Consider the following 20,623-nt stretch of genomic DNA (forward strand, 5'->3'; position numbering starts at 1 on the left):
TACCGATACTTTCAAGTATCGGACGGTATCGCTCAACACTAGTGACCACTAGGGTAGAGCGAAACGGGTCGATCATTTTCAAAAGTCGCCGACTTTTGGCTAAGTCGGCGTCTCATGAAACCCGATCCGACCCCTGTGCTTGTCGGCCATGCGGTACGCGACTTTCGCGCCAAAGTCGCGTTTCAATGACGCGAAAAGCGCCATTTCTCAGCCAATGAAGGTGAACGCAGAGTGTGGGCAGCGTGATGACATAGATCCTGGTCCCCACCATCTTAGAGAAGGGCATTGCAGTGATTGGCTTGCTGTCTGCGGCGTCACAGGGGCTATGAAGGGGCGTTCCCGCCGACCGCCATCTTACTGCTGCTGATCTGAGCTTAGGGACAGGTTGCTGCCGCTTCGTCAGAAGCAGGGAGAGCGTTAGGCAGGGTCCACTAACCACCAAACCGCTTGTGCTGCAGCGATTTCCACTGTCCAACACCACCTTCGGTGTGCAGGGACTGTGGAAGCTATTTTTTTTTTTTTTCCCCTCAGCGCTGTAGCTCATTGGGCTGCCCTAGAAGGCTCCGTGATAGCTGTATTGCTGTGTGTACGCCACTGTGGAAACCAACTGCTTTTTTCAAAGCACATATCCTCTTGTTCCTTCCTTTCTGCACAGCTATCTTTTTTGTTTGTCCACACTTTTTATTTAATTTGTGCATCAGTCCACTCCTATTGCTGCCTGCCATACCTGGCTTACATTACTGCAGGGAGATAGTAATTGTAGGACAGTCCCTGTTTTTTTTTTGTTTTTTTTGTGGGAGATTAAGATTGGCATTTCTGCTACAGTGCCATCCCTGTGTGTGCCATCTCTCACTGAGTGGGCCATAGAAAGCCTATTTATTTTTTCCGTGATTTGTGTTCTAAATTCTACCTCAACACAAAAACACTACATCAATCAGTGGGAGAAAAATATTGGCCTCAGTCAGGGCTTGTGTGCCACTGCTGTGTGTGCTATCTCTCATTCAGTGGGCTATAGCAAGCCTATTTTTTTATTTTTTTTTTTAATATTATTTGGTTTCTAAAGTCTCCCTGAAAAAAAAAAAATACCTAAAAAAACAGTGGGAGAGTAATATTGCCCTTTCAGCTTGTGTGCCAGTCTTGACTCCTGGGTGTGCCACCTCTCTCCCTCTCATTCAGTGGGCCATAGAAAGCCTATTTATTTTTTTAAAAAAATATTATTGGGTTTCTAAAGTCTCCCTTAAAAAACAAAAAATACATAAAAAAACAGTGGGAGAGTAATATTGCCCTTTCAGCTTGTGTGCCAGGCTTGACTCCTGGGTGTGCCACCTCTCTCCCTCTCATTCAGTGGGCCATAGAAAGCCTATTTATTTATTTTTTTAAATATTATTGGGTTTCTAAAGTCTCCCTGAAAAAAAAAAATACATAAAAAAACAGTGGGAGAGTAATATTGCCCTTTCAGCTTGTGTGCCAGTCTTGACTCCTGGGTGTGCCACCTCTCTCCCTCTCATTCAGTGGGCCATAGAAAGCCTATTTTTTTTTTTTTTAAATATTATTGGGTTTCTAAAGTCTCCCTGAAAAAAAAAATACATAAAAAAACAGTGGGAGAGTAATATTGCCCTTTCAGCTTGTGTGCCAGTCTTGACTCCTGGGTGTGCCACCTCTCTCCCTCTCATTCAGTGGGCCATAGAAAGCCTATTTATTTTTTTTTTAAATATTATTGGGTTTCTAAAGTCTCCCTTAAAAAACAAAAAATACATAAAAAAACAGTGGGAGAGTAATATTGCCCTTTCAGCTTGTGTGCCAGTCTTGACTCCTGGGTGTGCCACCTCTCTCCCTCTCATTCAGTGGGCCATAGAAAGCCTATTAATTTTTTTTTTAAATATTATTGGGTTTCTAAAGTCTCCCTTAAAAAACAAAAAATACATAAAAAAACAGTGGGAGAGTAATATTGCCCTTTCAGCTTGTGTGCCAGTCTTGACTCCTGGGTGTGCCACCTCTCTCTCATTCAGTGGGCCATAGAAAGCATTTTTTTTTTCCTTGATTTGTGTTCTAAAATCTACCTCAACACAAAAACACTACATCAATCAGTGGGAGAAAAATATTGGCCTCAGTCAGGGCTTGTGTGCCACTGCTGTGTGTGCTATCTCTCATTCAGTGGGCTATAGAAAGCCTATTTATTTATTTATTTTTTTTCTTATTATTTGGTTTCTAAAGTCTCCCTGAAAAAAAAAAAAAAAAACCTAAAAAAACAGTGGGAGAGTAATATTGCCCTTTCAGCTTGTGTGCCAGTCTTGACTCCTGGGTGTGCCACCTCTCTCCCTCTCATTCAGTGGGCCATAGAAAGCCTATTTATTTATTTTTTTTAATATTATTGGGTTTCTAAAGTCTCCCTGAAAAAAAAAATACATAAAAAAACAGTGGGAGAGTAATATTGCCCTTTCAGCTTGTGTGCCAGTCTTGACTCCTGGGTGTGCCACCTCTCTCCCTCTCATTCAGTGGGCCATAGAAAGCCTATTTATTTTTTTTTTTAAATATTATTGGGTTTCTAAAGTCTCCCTTAAAAAACAAAAAATACATAAAAAAACAGTGGGAGAGTAATATTGCCCTTTCAGCTTGTGTGCCAGTCTTGACTCCTGGGTGTGCCACCTCTCTCTCATTCAGTGGGCCATAGAAAGCATTTTTTTTTTTTTTCCTTGATTTGTGTTCTAAAATCTACCTCAACACAAAAACACTACATCAATCAGTGGGAGAAAAATATTGGCCTCAGTCAGGGCTTGTGTGCCACTGCTGTGTGTGCTATCTCTCATTCAGTGGGCTATAGAAAGCCTATTTATTTATTTTTTTTCTTATTATTTGGTTTCTAAAGTCTCCCTGAAAAAAAAAAAAAAACATAAAAAAACAGTGGGAGAGTAATATTGCCCTTTCAGCTTGTGTGCCAGTCTTGACTCCTGGGTGTGCCACCTCTCTCTCTCATTCAGTGGGCTATAGAAAGCCTATTTTTTTTTTTTTTTTTTTTATATTATTTGGTTTCTAAAGTCTCCCTGAAATAAAAAAAAAACTTAAAAAAACAGTGGGAGAGTAATATTGCCCTTTCAGCTTGTGCGCCTGTCTTGACTCCTGGGTGTGCCACCTCTCTCTCTCTAATTGTGGGCCATAGAAAGCCTTTTTTTTTTTTTTTTTGTAATATTATTTGGTTTCTAAAGTCTCCCTGAGAAAAAAAAAAAAATAAATTAGGTGGGAGATTAATATTGACATTAGTGCTTGAGTGACAGTCCTGCGTGTGTGTCATCTCTGTGATTTTGTGCCACAGAAAACAGAGTGTGTAACATTGTGCCTGATTTTCCTTGTGGTCTCACCAACCTGTTAAGGGATATTGAAATCATACTGAAGTTATAGCTCACCGTGTAAGTTGTTTGACAGCAACAAATAAAGTTACTTTGGTTAAGATTTTAAAACAATGAGGAAGTCTGGTGCAAGAGGTCGTCGTGGGCGTTCATTGTCAGCTGGTAATGATGGTAGTGGTAGTGGAGCATCAGGTGGTCGTGGGGATAAAAATATTCCACCTAAGTCTGGAGCTGTGGAGCCAGTTTCATCGTCAGGCTACACAAGGCCTCGAACGCTCTCTTTTCTGGGAGTAGGAAAACCGCTTTTAAAGGCGGAGCAGCAACAGCAAGTTTTGGCTTACATTGCAGACTCAGCCTCTAGCTCTTTTGCCTCCTCTTCCGAAACTGGTAAATGTAAAAGCAGCGCGTCGCTTGTGGATGTTCACGGTCAGGGACAAGTCGCTTCCTTGTCCTCCTCAGCAAAAACTACAACAAGAGAGAAGGATGCAGCAGGCGACACAACGGGTCACTCCATGGAGCTCTTTACACATACCGTCCCTGGCTTAGAAAGTGAAACATTTAACAGGCCATGCCCATTACAAGTATATTCTGACATGGAGTGCACTGATGCACAGCCACAGCCAGAGTACTATGCTGCTCCTTTGACTCAGACCACCACATTGCCCTCTCAGGGTACAGATCCACAATCAGACCCTGATGAGACTATGTTGCCCCGCCACGAACGCTATACCACCGACCGACACAGTGACACAGACGAAGTTGCACACGAGCTCGAAGAGGAGGTAATAGATGACCCAGTTATTGACCCCGATTGGCAGCCATTGGGGGAACAGGGTGCAGGCGGCAGTAGTTCAGAAGCGGAGGTGGAGGAGGGGCCGCAGCAGGCATCAACATCGCAACAGGTTCCATCTGCCGGGCCCGTATCTGGCCCAAAACGCGTGTCAAAGCCAAAACCTGTTGGAGCACAGCGTTGCCATCCGGTTAAAGCTCAGTCTGCAATCCCTGAAAAGGGATCCGAGTCTAGGAAGAGTGCAGTCTGGCATTTTTTTAAACAACATCCAACTGATCAGCGCAAAGTCATCTGTCAAAAATGTTCAACTAGCTTAAGCAGAGGTCAGAATCTGAAAAGTCTAAATACTAGTTGCATGCATAGACACTTAACCACCATGCATTTTCAAGCCTGGACTAACTACCAAACGTCCCTCAAGGTTGTAGCACCCTCGGCCAATGAAGCTAGTCAGCAACGCAACATCCCTTCCGTCACTGTAAGGCCACCATTTTCCGCACCACCGGCAGTATCTGTGCAGGTTTCTTTGCCAGCCAAAAGCAGTCAGGGTCAGGGAATCACCAGTTTTGTAGGAGGAAATATTGCATCTAGGGCACCGGCGGAAACAATACCGTCTCCAACCGTCTCTCAGTCTGCCATGTACACCGGCACACCCGAAAGTTCCACGATCTCCAGCTCTCCAGTCCAGCTCACCCTACATGAGACTCTGGTTAGAAAAAGGAAGTACTTATCCTCGCATCCGCGTACACAGTGTTTTAACGCCCACATAGCTAGACTAATCTCGTTAGAGATGATGCCCTACCGGTTAGTTGAAAGCGAAGCTTTCAAAGCCCTGATGGAGTACGCTGAACCACGATACGAGCTACCCAGTCGACACTTTTTTTCCAGAAAAGCCATCCCAGCCCTGCACCAGCATGTTAAACAGCGCATCGTCCATGCACTCAGGCAATCTGTGAGTACAAAGGTGCACCTGACTACAGATGCATGGACCAGTAGGCATGGCCAGGGACGTTATGTGTCCATCACGGCACACTGGGTGAATGTGGTGGATGCAGGGTCCACAGGCGACATCAATTTAGGGACAGTTGTGCCTAGCCCACGGTCTAGGAAACAGTTGGCTGTAGGCGTTCGCACCCCCTCCTCCTCCTCCTCCTCGTCCTCCTGCAGAAGCTACAGCTCTTCCACAGAACGCAGTCTGCCAACCACTCCATCGGCAGATGACACTGTTGCACACCAGTTGTCCCATTATGGGCCAGCTACTGCCAAGCGTCAGCAGGCTGTATTGGCTATGAAGTGCTTGGGCGACAACAGACACACCGCGGAAGTTCTGTCCGAGTTCTTGCAACAAGAAACGCAGTCGTAGCTGGGCACAGTAGATCTTGAGGCAGGCAAGGTAGTGAGTGATAACGGAAGGAATTTCATGGCTGCCATCTCCCTTTCCCAACTGAAACACATTCCTTGCCTGGCTCACACCTTAAACCTGGTGGTGCAGTGCTTATTGAAAACTTATCCTGGGTTCTCCGACCTGCTCCTCAAAGTGCGTGCACTTTGCTCACATATCCGACGTTCGCCTGTACACGCCAGCCGTATGCAGACCTATCAGCGGTCTTTGAACCTTCCCCAGCATCGCCTAATCATAGACGTTGCAACAAGGTGGAACTCAACACTGCACATGCTTCAGAGACTGTGCGAACAGAGGCGTGCTGTTATTTATTTGTGGGAGGATACACGGGCAGGCAGTAGGATGGCAGACATGGAGTTGTCAGGTGTGCAGTGGTCTAAGATACAAGACATGTGTCAAGTCCTTCAGTGTTTTGAGGAATGCACACGGCTGGTTAGTGCAGACAACGCCGTAATAAGCATGAGCATCCCCCTAATGCGTCTGCTGATGCAAAGTTTGACGCACATAAAGGAGCAGGCGTCTGCACCAGAGGAAGAGGAAAGCCTTGATGACAGTCAGCCATTGTCTGGTCAGGGCAGTGTACAGGACGAGGTAGCGGGCGAAGAGGAGGTGGAGGACGAGGAGGATGATGGGGATGAGTATATTTTTAATGCCGAACCTTTCCCGGGGGCACAGGAAATTGGTTGCGTGTCACGGCCGGGTTCTGGTTTTTTGAGGGACACAAGTGACGTAGATTTGCCTGCAACTGCCCCTCAACCAATCACAACCGGAGATTTGACAACTGGAACTTTGGCCCACATGGCGGATTATGCCTTACGTATCCTAAAAAGGGACACACGCATTACGAAAATGATGAACGATGACGATTACTGGTTGGCCTGCCTCCTTGATCCACGCTATAAAGGCAAATTGCAAAATATTATGCCACATGAGAACTTGGAACTAATATTAGCAACCAAACAATCAACTCTTGTTGACCGTTTGCTTCAGGCATTCCCAGCACACAGCGCACGTGATTGTTCTCACACGAGCTCCAGGGGGCAGCAGACTAGGAGTGTTAGGGGTGCACACATCAGAAGTGGCGTTGGACAGAGGGGTTTTCTGACCAGGTTGTGGAGTGATTTTGCTATGACCGCAGACAGGACAGGTACTGCTGCATCAATTGAAAGTGACAGGAGACAACATTTGTCCAGTATGGTTACTAACTATTTTTCATCCCTTATCGATGTTCTCCCTCAACCGTCATTCCCATTTGATTACTGGGCCTCCAAATTAGACACCTGGCCAGAATTGGCAGAATATGCATTGCAGGAGCTTGCTTGCCCGGCAGCAAGTGTCCTATCAGAAAGAGTATTCAGTGCTGCAGGTTCAATATTAACCGAAAAAAGGACTCGTCTGGCTACCCAAAATGTTGACGATCTAACATTCATTAAAATGAACCACAACTGGATTTCGAAATCTTTTGCCCCACCTTGCCCGGCCGACACCTAGCTTTCCTATGAAAAGCTCTTGCCTGTGAATTACTTTTCTAATGTCTAATTTGCTGCAGCTGATTGTACAGCATACGACATGTTTACACCTCCCTAAATGGCCAAACTCCCCACACGGGGCCGTGGTATCGCGACTTGGCGCAAGCACCCGTGAGACTGCTGTTTGTCTGAAGAGGTGGGTGTGCTCGCTTTTGGTTGACGGCATTGCTACTGGGTCCCTCATAGTACAATGTAGTGTCTCTGGCGGTGGTGGTGCGCACCCAACGTCAGACACACCGTTGTAACATGAGGGGCCCTGGGGCGGTCCCGCCGGCCTCTAGAGAGTTCCCCCCTACCCCAGCTCAAAATGTGCTCTACCACATGCAAAATTATGTCGCACAGCTCCACCAATCTTTAGTCTATTCGCTGACATCATTCAATGTCTGGCACTGACAATACAAATTTGTAGACATCTATGATGCAACTTAAAGTAGTCTGTGTCTGTGTCCTATATTGGCACCATTAAATAGTTACTGCCAAATTACTATGTCAGAAACTCAGCAGATGAGCCCACCCCTGTACCTAAGTATGCCACCTTTTTTTTTGTTTTGGTTGTTTTGCGAGACATTAACATCTATTTATATTTTGGGAGTACTGGGACAGACACTCCTTGCAATACTCCTCCACTGACCACAATGCTGCCTGCCTGTGTATCCATGTAACCGCTGTAAAACTGCCATGAGCCTATTGTTTGTTATTTTAGGCCTTTGAAGCCTGTCTGCGGTCCCTCCTTCCACTAGTCCTCCACTGACCAGACCACTGCTGCCCGTGTACCCCTGGAACCAATTATAAAGTGCCTACAGCCAGCCCATTTTTTTATGTTAGGCCTTTGAAGCCTGTCTGCGGTCCGTCCTTCCACTAGTCCTCCACTGACCAGACCACTGCTGCCCGTGTACCCCTGGAACCAATTATAAAGTGCCTACAGCCAGCCCATTTTCTTATGTTAGGCCTTTGAAGCCTGTCTGCGGTCCCTACTTTAAATACTCCTCCACTGACCACCAAGCTGCCTGCCCGTGTATCCATGTAACCGCTGTAAAACTGCCATGAGCCTATTGTTTGTTATTTTAGGCCTTTGAAGCCTGTCTGCGGTCCCTCCTTCCACTAGTCCTCCACTGACCAGACCACTGCTGCCCGTGTACCCCTGGAACCAATTATAAAGTGCCTACAGCCAGCCCATTTTCTTATGTTAGGCCTTTGAAGCCTGTCTGCGGTCCCTACTTTAAATACTCCTCCACTGACCACCAAGCTGCCTGCCCGTGTATCCATGTAACCGCTGTAAAACTGCCATGAGCCTATTGTTTGTTATTTTAGGCCTTTGAAGCCTGTCTGCGGTCCCTCCTTCCACTAGTCCTCCACTGACCAGACCACTGCTGCCCGTGTACCCCTGGAACCAATTATAAAGTGCCTACAGCCAGCCCATTTTCTTATGTTAGGCCTTTGAAGCCTGTCTGCGGTCCCTACTTTAAATACTCCTCCACTGACCACCAAGCTGCCTGCCCGTGTATCCATGTAACCGCTGTAAAACTGCCATGAGCCTATTGTTTGTTATTTTAGGCCTTTGAAGCCTGTCTGCGGTCCCTCCTTCCACTAGTCCTCCACTGACCAGACCACTGCTGCCCGTGTACCCCTGGAACCAATTATAAAGTGCCTACAGCCAGCCCATTTTTTTATGTTAGGCCTTTGAAGCCTGTCTGCGGTCCCTCCTTCCACTAGTCCTCCACTGGCCAGACCACTGCTGCCCGTGTACCCCTGGAACCAATTATAAAGTGCCTACAGCCAGCCCATTTTCTTATGTTAGGCCTTTGAAGCCTGTCTGCGGTCCCTACTTTAAATACTCCTCCACTGACCACCAAGCTGCCTGCCCGTGTATCCATGTAACCGCTGTAAAACTGCCATGAGCCTATTGTTTGTTATGTTAGGCCTTTGAAGCCTGTCTGCGGTCCCTACTTTAAATACTCCTCCACTGACCACCAAGCTGCCTGCCCGTGTATCCATGTAACCGCTGTAAAACTGCCATGAGCCTATTGTTTGTTATTTTAGGCCTTTGAAGCCTGTCTGCGGTCCCTCCTTCCACTAGTCCTCCACTGACCAGACCACTGCTGCCCGTGTACCCCTGGAACCAATTATAAAGTGCCTACAGCCAGCCCATTTTTTTATGTTAGGCCTTTGAAGCCTGTCTGCGGTCCCTCCTTCCACTAGTCCTCCACTGGCCAGACCACTGCTGCCCGTGTACCCCTGGAACCAATTATAAAGTGCCTACAGCCAGCCCATTTTCTTATGTTAGGCCTTTGAAGCCTGTCTGCGGTCCCTACTTTAAATACTCCTCCACTGACCACCAAGCTGCCTGCCCGTGTATCCATGTAACCGCTGTAAAACTGCCATGAGCCTATTGTTTGTTATTTTAGGCCTTTGAAGCCTGTCTGCGGTCCCTCCTTCCACTAGTCCTCCACTGACCAGACCACTGCTGCCCGTGTACCCCTGGAACCAATTATAAAGTGCCTACAGCCAGCCCATTTTTTTATGTTAGGCCTTTGAAGCCTGTCTGCGGTCCCTCCTTCCACTAGTCCTCCACTGACCAGACCACTGCTGCCCGTGTACCCCTGGAACCAATTATAAAGTGCCTACAGCCAGCCCATTTTCTTATGTTAGGCCTTTGAAGCCTGTCTGCGGTCCCTACTTTAAATACTCCTCCACTGACCACCAAGCTGCCTGCCCGTGTATCCATGTAACCGCTGTAAAACTGCCATGAGCCTATTGTTTGTTATTTTAGGCCTTTGAAGCCTGTCTGCGGTCCCTCCTTCCACTAGTCCTCCACTGGCCAGACCACTGCTGCCCGTGTACCCCTGGAACCAATTATAAAGTGCCTACAGCCAGCCCTTTTTTTATGTTAGGCCTTTGAAGCCTGTCTGCGGTCCCTCCTTCCACTAGTCCTCCACTGACCAGACCACTGCTGCCCGTGTACCCCTGGAACCAATTATAAAGTGCCTACAGCCAGCCCATTTTCTTATGTTAGGCCTTTGAAGCCTGTCTGCGGTCCCTCCTTCCACTAGTCCTCCACTGGCCAGACCACTGCTGCCCGTGTACCCCTGGAACCAATTATAAAGTGCCTACAGCCAGCCCATTTTCTTATGTTAGGCCTTTGAAGCCTGTCTGCGGTCCCTACTTTAAATACTCCTCCACTGACCACCAAGCTGCCTGCCCGTGTATCCATGTAACCGCTGTAAAACTGCCATGAGCCTATTGTTTGTTATGTTAGGCCTTTGATAGCCTGTCTGCGGTCCCTACTTTAAATACTCCTCCACTCACCACCAAGCTGCCTGCCCGTCTATCCATGTAACCGCTGTAAAACTGCAATGAGCCTATTGTTTGTTATTTTAGGCCTTTGATAGCCTGTCTGCGGCCCCTACTTGCAATACTCCTCCACTGACCACAATGCTGCCTGGAGTGCCTGCCTGTGTATCCATGTAACCGATGTAAAACTGCCATGATTGCCTACTGTTTGTTATTTTAGGCCTTTGATAGCCTGTCTGCAGCCCCTACTTGCAATACTCCTCCACTGACCACACCAATGCTGCCCGTGTACCCCTGGAACCTATTTAAAAGTTCATAGAGCCTAGTTATATATTTTATTTACTATTAATAAGGCCATGATGGACTACGCTGTACCACGCTACAAGCTAACCAGTCGACACTTCTTTTGCGAGAAAAGCCATCCCAACCCTCCACCAGCATGTAGAAGACCGCATTGTCCATGCACTCTGGCAATCTGTGAGTACAAAGGTGCACCTGACAACAGACGCATGGACCTGTAGGCATGGCCACGGAAGATTACGTGTCCATTACGGCGCAATGGGTTAATGTGGTGGATGCATGGTCCACAGGGGACAGCCTACTAAGTCTGTCTGCAGTCCCTAATTCAAATTGTCCTCCACTGTCTAAATCGGAGCTTCCACCTTCTGGCTTTCGGCCTATAGTATCAGAAATTAAACTGCATTTGGCCTTCAACTTTGGTTAGGGCCTACTAACGGCTTCTGCCCCTCCCTGGTGTTGCCCTCAACTAAATAAAGCTGAGCTTCAACCTTCCGGCTCTCATTAAGTGGTTTTAAAAAAAAAAAATGGTGGTTAGGGCCTACTAACGGCTTCTGCCCCTCCCTGGTGTTGCCCTCAACTAAATAAAGCTGAGCTTCAACCTTCTGCTCCAAATTACCATTTTAAAAAATGCAATAGGCTTTTCCGGCCTACTAAAGGTGTCTGTCTGTGTGCCCCTGCCTGGTGTTGCCCTCAACTAAATAAAGCTGAGCTTCAACCTTCTGCTCCAAATTACCATTTTAAAAAATGCAATAGGCTTTTCCGGCCTACTAAAGGTGTCTGTCTGTGTGCCCCTGCCTGGTGTTGTCCTCAACTAAATAAAGCTGAGCTTCAACCTTCCGGCTCTCATTAAGTGGTTTAAAAAAAAAAAAATGGTGGTTAGGGCCTACTAACGGCTTCTGCCCCTCCCTGGTGTTGCCCTCAACTAAATAAAGCTGAGCTTCAACCTTCTGCTCCAAATTACCATTTTAAAAAATGCAATAGGCTTTTCCGGCCTACTAAAGGTGTCTGTCTGTGTGCCCCTGCCTGGTGTTGTCCTCAACTAAATAAAGCTGAGCTTCAACCTTCCGGCTCTCATTAAGTGGTTTTAAAAAAAAAAAATGGTGGTTAGGGCCTACTAACGGCTTCTGCCCCTCCCTGGTGTTGCCCTCAACTAAATAAAGCTGAGCTTCAACCTTCTGCTCCAAATTACCATTTTAAAAAATGCAATAGGCTTTTCCGGCCTACTAAAGGTGTCTGCCCCTCCCTGGTGTTGTCCTCAACTGAACAAAGCTGAGCTTCCACATTCTGGCTTTCGCCCTATACTATCAGATATTAAACTGCATTTGGCCTACTAGTGTGGTTAGGCCCTTGAAACAGTGTCTGCTGCTCTTGGGTTTGCTACTCCACTGAACAAAGCAATGCCGCCTGTTTAGTCCTGTTACCAATTTTGAACTGCATGTAGCCTACTTTATTCTTTGGCCCTATATCTGTTTCCTCCTCATCCTGCCCATTGCCCAGCCACTGCTAAATGAGTCTGCTGGTACATTGACCTAGACCACTACATTCCCCTTGTACTCTACACAGCCAGAATCTGACCCTGCTGAAAGTAAGGTTCCCCTTCCCGCATGTTATACCACCTTACACAGGGACAAAGAGGAAGGTGCAGATGAAAGTGCAGGTTCCTTCATCAGGTGGGGGGGCATACTCGTTGGCGACGTCACTGGCACAGGGCCCCTCAGAGTACGCAAAAGTGTCGCTGCTGGTGGGAGGCGCCCCCGCCATGCAAACACACCGCCGTACTTTGAGGGGCCCTGTGCCAGTGGCAATGCGAACGAGTGGGCCCCCCCCTGCTTGCTCAGGATCACAGCACTTGCAACTTTTAAATACTTACCTTTCCCTGCAACACCGCCGTGACGTAGTCCGCATTTCCTGGGCCCACGAAAAACTTGAGCCAGCCCTACTCCCCCCACAACTTTCCCCCAATTCCCTATGCCCAACTATTATTATACAGTTAATTAAGATTGGCAAGCTTCAGAAACAAGAATGGATGTTTTTGGCATTAAAATGGGCACTGTAGGTGTTTTCCTGGCCTCCACTCACTGCCGACTATGCTTCCCCATTGACTTGCATTGGGTTTCGTGTTTCGGTCGATCCCCGACTTTTAGCGATAATCGGCCGACTGCACTCGACTCGACTCTGGACAAAATCGGGTTTCCCAAAACCCTACTCGATCTTAAAAAAATGAAAGTCGCTCAACCCTAGTGACCACAAAAAATCGATGTTGGAATTTTGTCCGTCTGGACCCCACAAAACGATTCCCCTTTCCGGATATTGAGATAGCCAAAATTTAAGCTCGATCAAACGACGTTAACCCGTGCCGCTCGTCGCTCAAAGTTTGAAAAAATCCGAATTTTTGCCCAAAAAGCTGACATATGAAGCCATAACTCCAGAATGGTAAATAATAAAAACACGCTTAATATCTCAAAAGAAAGCTAATGTTGTTCTTCAAAATTTATATTTTATACATAATTGTTATTTTAAGTCAAACTGAGTTAAAACATCTTTTAGCCCCAAGAACGTGACCTGGTACCACTAGGAGCATACTTCGTATATTTTGTTATTAAGTGATACTTTTTTTTTTTTTTTGGTATATTTTTGAGTTTAAAGTAGAAATATAATAAAAAAACAAGTAATACTGATAAGTCTAATGACTTTTTTTATTTTAAAATATAAAAATGAGGTATTTAATACATACAAAACAGACACAGAAAAGATACAGACGTAGTACCTACATGAGTTGATAATTTTACATAGTTATCTAATCTAATCTGACTGCGCTCCTCATAAAAACAAGCACATGCTGCTTAAAATTTTCCAAGTGTGTGTTATTGTTTTTATAGCTATTATAGTATTATTTTAAAAGATATTTGAAAATATTTTATTGAAATTTAAGTTAATATATTTTTTTTCGTTTTTCTAGTTAACTGTTATTTACCTATTGGACTCTGAAATGGCATTCACATCAGGTGTACAAAGCCGGAACAAGGATAAATTATTTCTTGTGGGCTATCCCATTCACCAGATCACCGGTTGTAAACTACCCTCAAATCGTCAAGTCTTATGTGCTTTATTTTATAATTTACGTACTGTGAAATTGACTTTAAGAGAATCAGCAAAACTGACCATACGAGAAGTGTTCATTTTTTGGGGGAAAGCTCGAATCCTGACTAAACATGAGCAAGATGCAATTACTAAGCTGGAAAAAGTTCACGCCGCGTGGAGAAGTCTTCAAAAAGACCGGAAGAAAACATCGGAAACGGCCAAGAACAAATTTAAACAGTTTGTTGAAAGGTTGGATGATCTCTTTGATATTGCTCAACAAGATGCCTTGGCTCTGTTGAAATCGGAAGAAGATAAGGCGTTTCTCGTGAAACAGAGGCAGAAGGGCCGCCCAGGTTCCATGGCTGGAGTGGACATCAAGTTTTGTCAAGCTGAAGAAATCAAGGCGCAAAAGGAACTTGCAAAAATGAACCGACAAATCCAAGAAGAAACTTTTGATATTGGTGAGTTTATTTTATTATTATTCTAAAAAGTAGATAAACAAATAAGTAAATAGTTTCAATATAAATGAAAGAAAATTGTACATGAAAGCATCATTTGGCATCTTTATGATTGAGTTTATATTCTTAAAATAATACCTATTGATAATTAGAAGTAGGTAATTTAGTACCTATGTATTATTACTATTCTGCTAAAACGACAAGTTTTTATAGTCTTTTTTTCTCTTTCTTTTGTTACTTCTTAGAGACGGATGATGAAGACAAGCTCGAAGAAGGAAAAGAAGAAGAAGATACTGAAGAGGATAACATCTACCAGGAACTTGAGGGCTTGGAGGAAATGGACAACATCCCTGAAGAAGCTGCAGAAGATCCAGGACCATCTGAGAGCAAGAGGATGAAACTTTCATTTGCAAGGGGCGTTAAAGAGATTTTAAACATGAAATTATCCATTGTGTTAGATCGATGTAAGTTATCCGACAGAAATGCCACGAGAATTTTAATAGCTACTCTAGAAGCACTAAACTTTGACCCTCTTGAGTACAAAGTCTCGAAAACTTTATTACATTCTAGAAGGCAAACGTTCAGAGAACAATATACTAAAAACATGTTAGATAAAGTAAACATTCCTGAAAAAGAGCCCGTGGTTGTCCATTGGGACGGTAAACTTTTACCGGGTGTTTTAAAAAATGAGCAATGTGAGCGAATAGCTATTGCTATTTCATATGGCGAAAAGGAACAGCTGCTGGGAGTTCCTGTAACAGCAAGCAGCTCTGGAGAGGAGCAAGCAGTAGCCATATATGAATGCCTACAGGAATAAGGTCTTCCCAACACCGTCAAGGCGATGTGCTTCGACACTACAGCATCGAACACGGGAAGACTCAAAGGAGCATGCGTCCTATTGGAGCAAATGTTAGGAAGAGAATTGCTACACCTAGCTTGCCGTCACCATATCTTGGAAATTGTGTTAAGAGGCGTATTCGACACAAAAATGGGATCAACCACTGGACCTCATGCAGACATTTTCAAAAGATTCCTCACTGCGTGGCCCAAGATAGACAAAGGAAAATACGACACAGGTATCAGTGACAAGCTAATACAAAAGCAGCTAACTACAGAAGTAATTGCAAATGTTACTGCTGAATTCGAGACCAAATTAACTGAGAGCCACCCCAGAGATGACTACAAGGAGCTGTTGCAGTTGGTTCTCGTATTTGTTGGATCACTAGACGGCAATGTTGTGGGTTTTAGAACTCCAGGAGCCATTCATCACGCTAGGTGGATGGCAAAGGCTATTTACTGCTTAAAAATGTTCATTTTTCGTCGTCAATTTAAGATGTCTAAAGAAGAAGAAAGTTCTGTGCGTGCCATTTCTGTTTTCCTAGTTAAAATTTATTGTAAAGCTTGGTTCAATGCTCCAAAAGCTCATCTTGCGCCAAAGCAAGATTTAGGTATTTTGCATAGTCTGTTAGACTATAAAGAATGTGACAACAACATTGCAGAAATAGCCCTGACCAAATTTTCGAACCATTTGTGGTATTTGAATGCAGAGTTGGTGGGATTATCGTTTTTTGATCCCAACATTACAGACGATGAAAAGTTGTTAATGGCTAATAAATTGCTCAGTAGCACAGATGAACCATCAGAGCACGTTAGGGTTGTAAATCCAAAAGTTAAGAAAGAAAAAGTAAAAGAGGTCGTTGATGGAGGATTGTTAAATTTACTTACCAAAGAAACATTTACATTCTTTGACCGATTTAATATAAAAACGGATTTCCTAAGACAAAATCCAAACACCTGGCCTCAAAATAATGACTTCCAAGAAGGATTGAAAATTGTCAAAACATTAAAAGTAGTTAACGATATGGCTGAGCGTGGTGTTAAATTAATAACCGACTTTAACGACCTTCTGACAAAAAATGAAGAACAAAAGCAATATGTCCTGCAAGTTGTAAGCAAATGCCGAGCATTATATTCTGACGTTTCAAAAACTACTTTAACAAAACCTCTAGAATAGATTAGATAACTATGTAAAATTATCAACTCATGTAGGTACTACGTCTGTATCTTTTCTGTCTGTTTTGTATGTATTAAATACCTCATTTTTATATTTTAAAATAAAAAAAGTCATTAGACTTATCAGTATTACTTGTTTTTTTATTATATTTCTACTTTAAACTCAAAAATATACCAAAAAAAAAAAAATGTATCACTTAATAACAAAATATACGAAGTATGCTCCTAGTGGTACCAGGTCACGTTCTTGGGGCTAAAAGATGTTTTAACTCAGTTTGACTTAAAATAACAATTATGTATAAAATATAAATTTTGAAGAACAACATTAGCTTTCTTTTGAGATATTAAGCGTGTTTTTATTATTTACCATTCTGGAGTTATGGCTTCATATGTCAGCTTTTTGGGCAAAAATTCGGATTTTTTCAAACTTTGAGCGACGAGCGGCACGGGTTAACGTCGTTTGATCGAGCTCAAATTTTGGCTATCTCAATATCTGGAAAGGGGAATCGTTTTGTGGGGTCCAGACGGACAAGATTCCCACATTTTTTCAAACCCATATAAGATCCGGTCACCCTAATTGTACACAAGCAATTTCTCCCATTGGGAACGAATATCTACATGCATTCAATATGGCCTACATTTAATCCATGCAAAAAATAAGAACATGAAAAAAAAATCTAATATTTTTCACACATTTAAAATGTTCTCTGTAATGATCTCCTTATTGTTAACACTTTTTAACTGCTTCTAAAAAGAGTAACATTAGTCATACAAACTGTCATTTACATGCATATGAAAATAAAACATTGTATTTGTTATAGGAAAAAAGAGAGAGAGCATTTATTTCAGTTATTATCTATGCAATGTATTTATTTCCTGAAATTATTGTGACATTTTGACATTGTGTTACAGTTTTTTTTTTTTGCTGGTTTATGAAGTGCCAACTAGATAGAAGAGTACACACTTTAGAAAGAAAATCTTAAATATGTGTCTGTTCTTTCTCATTTGTTACAACATATTCAGAGATGAGTGGCTCAAGATAATCAGCTTTGGAAAAAACATGACTTTTTGATACTCTGTCAGGGATATTTAAGCTATACAGTATGTGTCTATATATGACCACTATGAGGTTATGAAATACAGTTAGTTTCACTATTATTTGGACAGTGGCACAAATTTTGGTATTTTATCTGTTTTCCAAAATATATTCACTATGCAGTTATATAATCAATATGGGCTTAAAGTGCAGGCACTCAGCTTCATTATGAGTGTATTCACATCCTAATAGGCATAAGGCTATAGGAATTACAGCTCTTTAGTATGTAGCTGCCTCTTTTTCAAGGGACCAAAAGTAACTGGACAACTATGTCAAAAGCTCTTTAATGGGCTGAATGGGCATTTGGAAGCTGTTGCTGTGAACCCAAAACATGCGGTCAAAGAAGCTCTCAATAGAAGTGAAACATACCATCATTAAGCTGAAAAAAATAGGGAATCCATCAGAAAGATTGCATAAAGGCTAGGAGTGGTCAAATTGACATATTGATATATTCAGCAAAAAAATAACACAATGGTGAGCTTGGGAACTTAAAAATGCATGGATGTCCATGGAAGATATCCATGGTATTTGATCGCATAATCCTTTCCATGGTGAAAAAAATTCCTTGACAGCATCCATCCAAATGAAGAACACTCATCAGGGAGCAGGTGTATCAGTATCTAAGCCTACCATAAAGAGTAGAGTTTATGAAAGCAAACACAGAAGGTCCACCACAAGGTGCAAACCATTAATCAGCCTTAAAGACCCTGTCAGCACAGAATCATGGTAAGAAAAAAGTATAGAGATGGCTTGGAATGGCTCGTGATCCAAAGAAAGCTCACCACATCCTCTGTCAAACATGTTGGAGGCAGTGTGATGGCATGGGCATGCATGGCTTTCAATGGCATTAAATCCCTAGTGTTCATTGATGGTGTGACTAAGACAGAAGCAGATGGATGGATTCTGATGTGTACAAGGATATAATTTCTGCTCATATTCAAACAAATGCAGCAGGGCTAATTGGATGGCTCTTCACAGTACAGATGGACAATGACCAAAAACGTAATGGGAAAGCAGCCCACATGTTTTTTAAGGCAAAGAAGTTGCATATTCTGCAGTGACCGAGTCAATCACCAGATCTCAACCCCATCGAGCATGCATTAAAAGACCCAGAAACAAGCAACAACTTAAGCCAGCTGTAATAAAATCTTGGAAAAGCATCACAAAGGAGGGAACCCAGTGTATGGCGACATCCAGAGTTAAGGCAGTCATTGACTGCAATAGATTCTCTATAAAGTATTAAAAATGAACATTTTATTTTTGATAAAGTTAATTTGTCCAAGTACTTTTTGAACCCTTGAAATGAGGCTGCTTTGTAGAAAAATGGCTGCAATTCTTAAATGTTTCACAAAATATTTTTGTTCAATCCCTACAATTAAACCTGGAAATCTACCCTTGATATGCCCCTCAGTTGTATCATTTTCATTCCAAAATAGTGTTATGTTGAGCTAATTTGACCGATGGACAAGAAAAAGAAAGAAGAAAGAAGAACAATTAAGGAAAATTATTTATGTATAAACATGATTTATCAAAAAAAGTATAAAATAAAAATGAAAATGAATAATTTAAAAAGTTAAAAACTGGAATAATAATTGTAGTAAAATTTTAATTTATCAATTTTATAATTAATAAAATTATGAATAAAATTACTGGGCTATCCGGCTCATGGTTTCCTGAAACATTTGTGATATTGGAGTATAGAAAAAGAGAAAAAAAATACATATAGTATTTTTTTATTTTCAAGAACAATGGTGTCAGTAGCAGACAATGGTGTCAGTAGCCCATAGAGAAATGTCAAAGGAATGTTAGTACATAAAAATCATATACTAAAGCTGAAAAACAATCAAATAACGGAAAAATAATAAAACACAGTGGCTGAAGCGCGTTTTTTAAAAAAAAACAACAGTGGAGGAGAAACACATCGTGATGGCCACACTCCGAACAAATATAAAGTTAACAAAGATATTCATTTATTTTGTCTGCACCTCAGCATCGGCAAGAAGGAATTATGAGGATAAGGGGTTTCAGTGAAAACAGGCCAGATATATCAGGTTAGTAGGATCTGAGCAATTATTTGTAATATTCCCCAGATAAGACCCGATTTCATGCAAATTTTTCCCACAGTTCTTTCAATGGTTTTGACAGCAAGGTATTGCTTTACCATCTTTAAAATGTTTACCTCTTTGTTAAAAATACCCAGGTATCAGAGCATGGACATTGGGAGGGTGTCATGAAACTGACCCATGCCTTTGACAGGTACCCCTGCCTCTGCTGTGTGTCTCCTTCACCTCTCCTCCTTGATTGGGCAAGGAAGCTTTCCCCCTGCTGCTAACATCTGATGAGAATTTTTAAAAATATTTTCCACAATGGCCTCCTGGTATAGCACCATTTTAGAAGTCCTCTCCACCTCAGGAAGTAGAGATGCAAAGTTCACCTAATAGAGTGAATCTATTAGGGTGAACAACCAGTACTCTTTTTTGTGTACGATGAATATAATGCAAGGGTCATGGGAAAGGCAGTATATAAAGTCTGCCATACTTGCCAAGGTTCCTACAGCCAACATTTCTTTGTCTCCAACATGATGACTACTCTCCATCTCCTCCTCATTCCACTTCTCAGCCCATCCTCATAGGAGAGACGAGATGAAGCTTGTGTGTGTACTAGCCTCTTTTGCGCTATCAGACAGCTCTTGTCATCCTCCTCTTCCTCAGCTTCCACTTCCTCATTGTTACCCAATCTGTACTGAAAACATGAGATAAGGCTGGGTAGTATCTCCCTGTCTCATGTTTTCCTCCATCTCCACCTGGTACGCATGCAAAGCTTCATGTTTAATTGTCATCAGAGACTGTTTTAGTAGGCACAGAAGCGGGATTGTTGCACTAATGATGGCATCACTGCTTACCATCTTTGTGGAGTCCTCAAAGTCTTGGAGAACTGCAAAAATGTCAGACATCCATGCCCACTCTTCAGTTGTTAAGTGTGAAGGCTGACTAGAATACTGAGGGGTAAGTTGGAGCTGGTATTCCACAACTGGCTTATGCTGCTCGCTCTCAAAAGTGTGCAGTGTGGAGTTCCAGCACATGGTCATGTCTCACACCAATTGGTGAGCTGGCACTCGCTGCTGCATCACTTCCAGAGCAGAGACAGCTATAGCTAACTTGGAGAAATGGGCAGTGATGCGACATACCTTGACAGTAAGCTCTGGCAAATCTGAGTAGATTTTCAGAAACTGCTGTATTACCAAGTTGAGCACATGGGACAATCATGGTACATGTGCAAGCTTGCCAAGGTTACCAGCCGCAACCTGGTTAAGTCCATCATT

General features: G+C 43.1%; 2 protein-coding genes across 5 annotated transcripts in view; one reads left to right on the plus strand and one right to left on the minus strand.

Annotated features, from left to right (window-relative positions):
- Positions 1-20,623, minus strand: part of ROBO1 (roundabout guidance receptor 1) — a 1,469,611-nt gene that overhangs the window by 1,282,599 nt on the left and 166,389 nt on the right. The window lies entirely within an intron of this gene.
- LOC143817612 (uncharacterized) lies at positions 13,000-15,009 on the plus strand. Its single transcript, XM_077299101.1, has 2 exons — positions 13,000-14,195; positions 14,438-15,009. Exons 1-2 carry the CDS (start codon positions 13,643-13,645, stop codon positions 15,007-15,009), a joined length of 1,125 nt encoding a protein of 374 aa, XP_077155216.1. The 5' UTR covers positions 13,000-13,642.

This window comes from Ranitomeya variabilis, chromosome 3, assembly GCF_051348905.1.
Source record: "Ranitomeya variabilis isolate aRanVar5 chromosome 3, aRanVar5.hap1, whole genome shotgun sequence".
Classification (NCBI taxonomy): Eukaryota; Metazoa; Chordata; class Amphibia; order Anura; family Dendrobatidae; genus Ranitomeya; species Ranitomeya variabilis.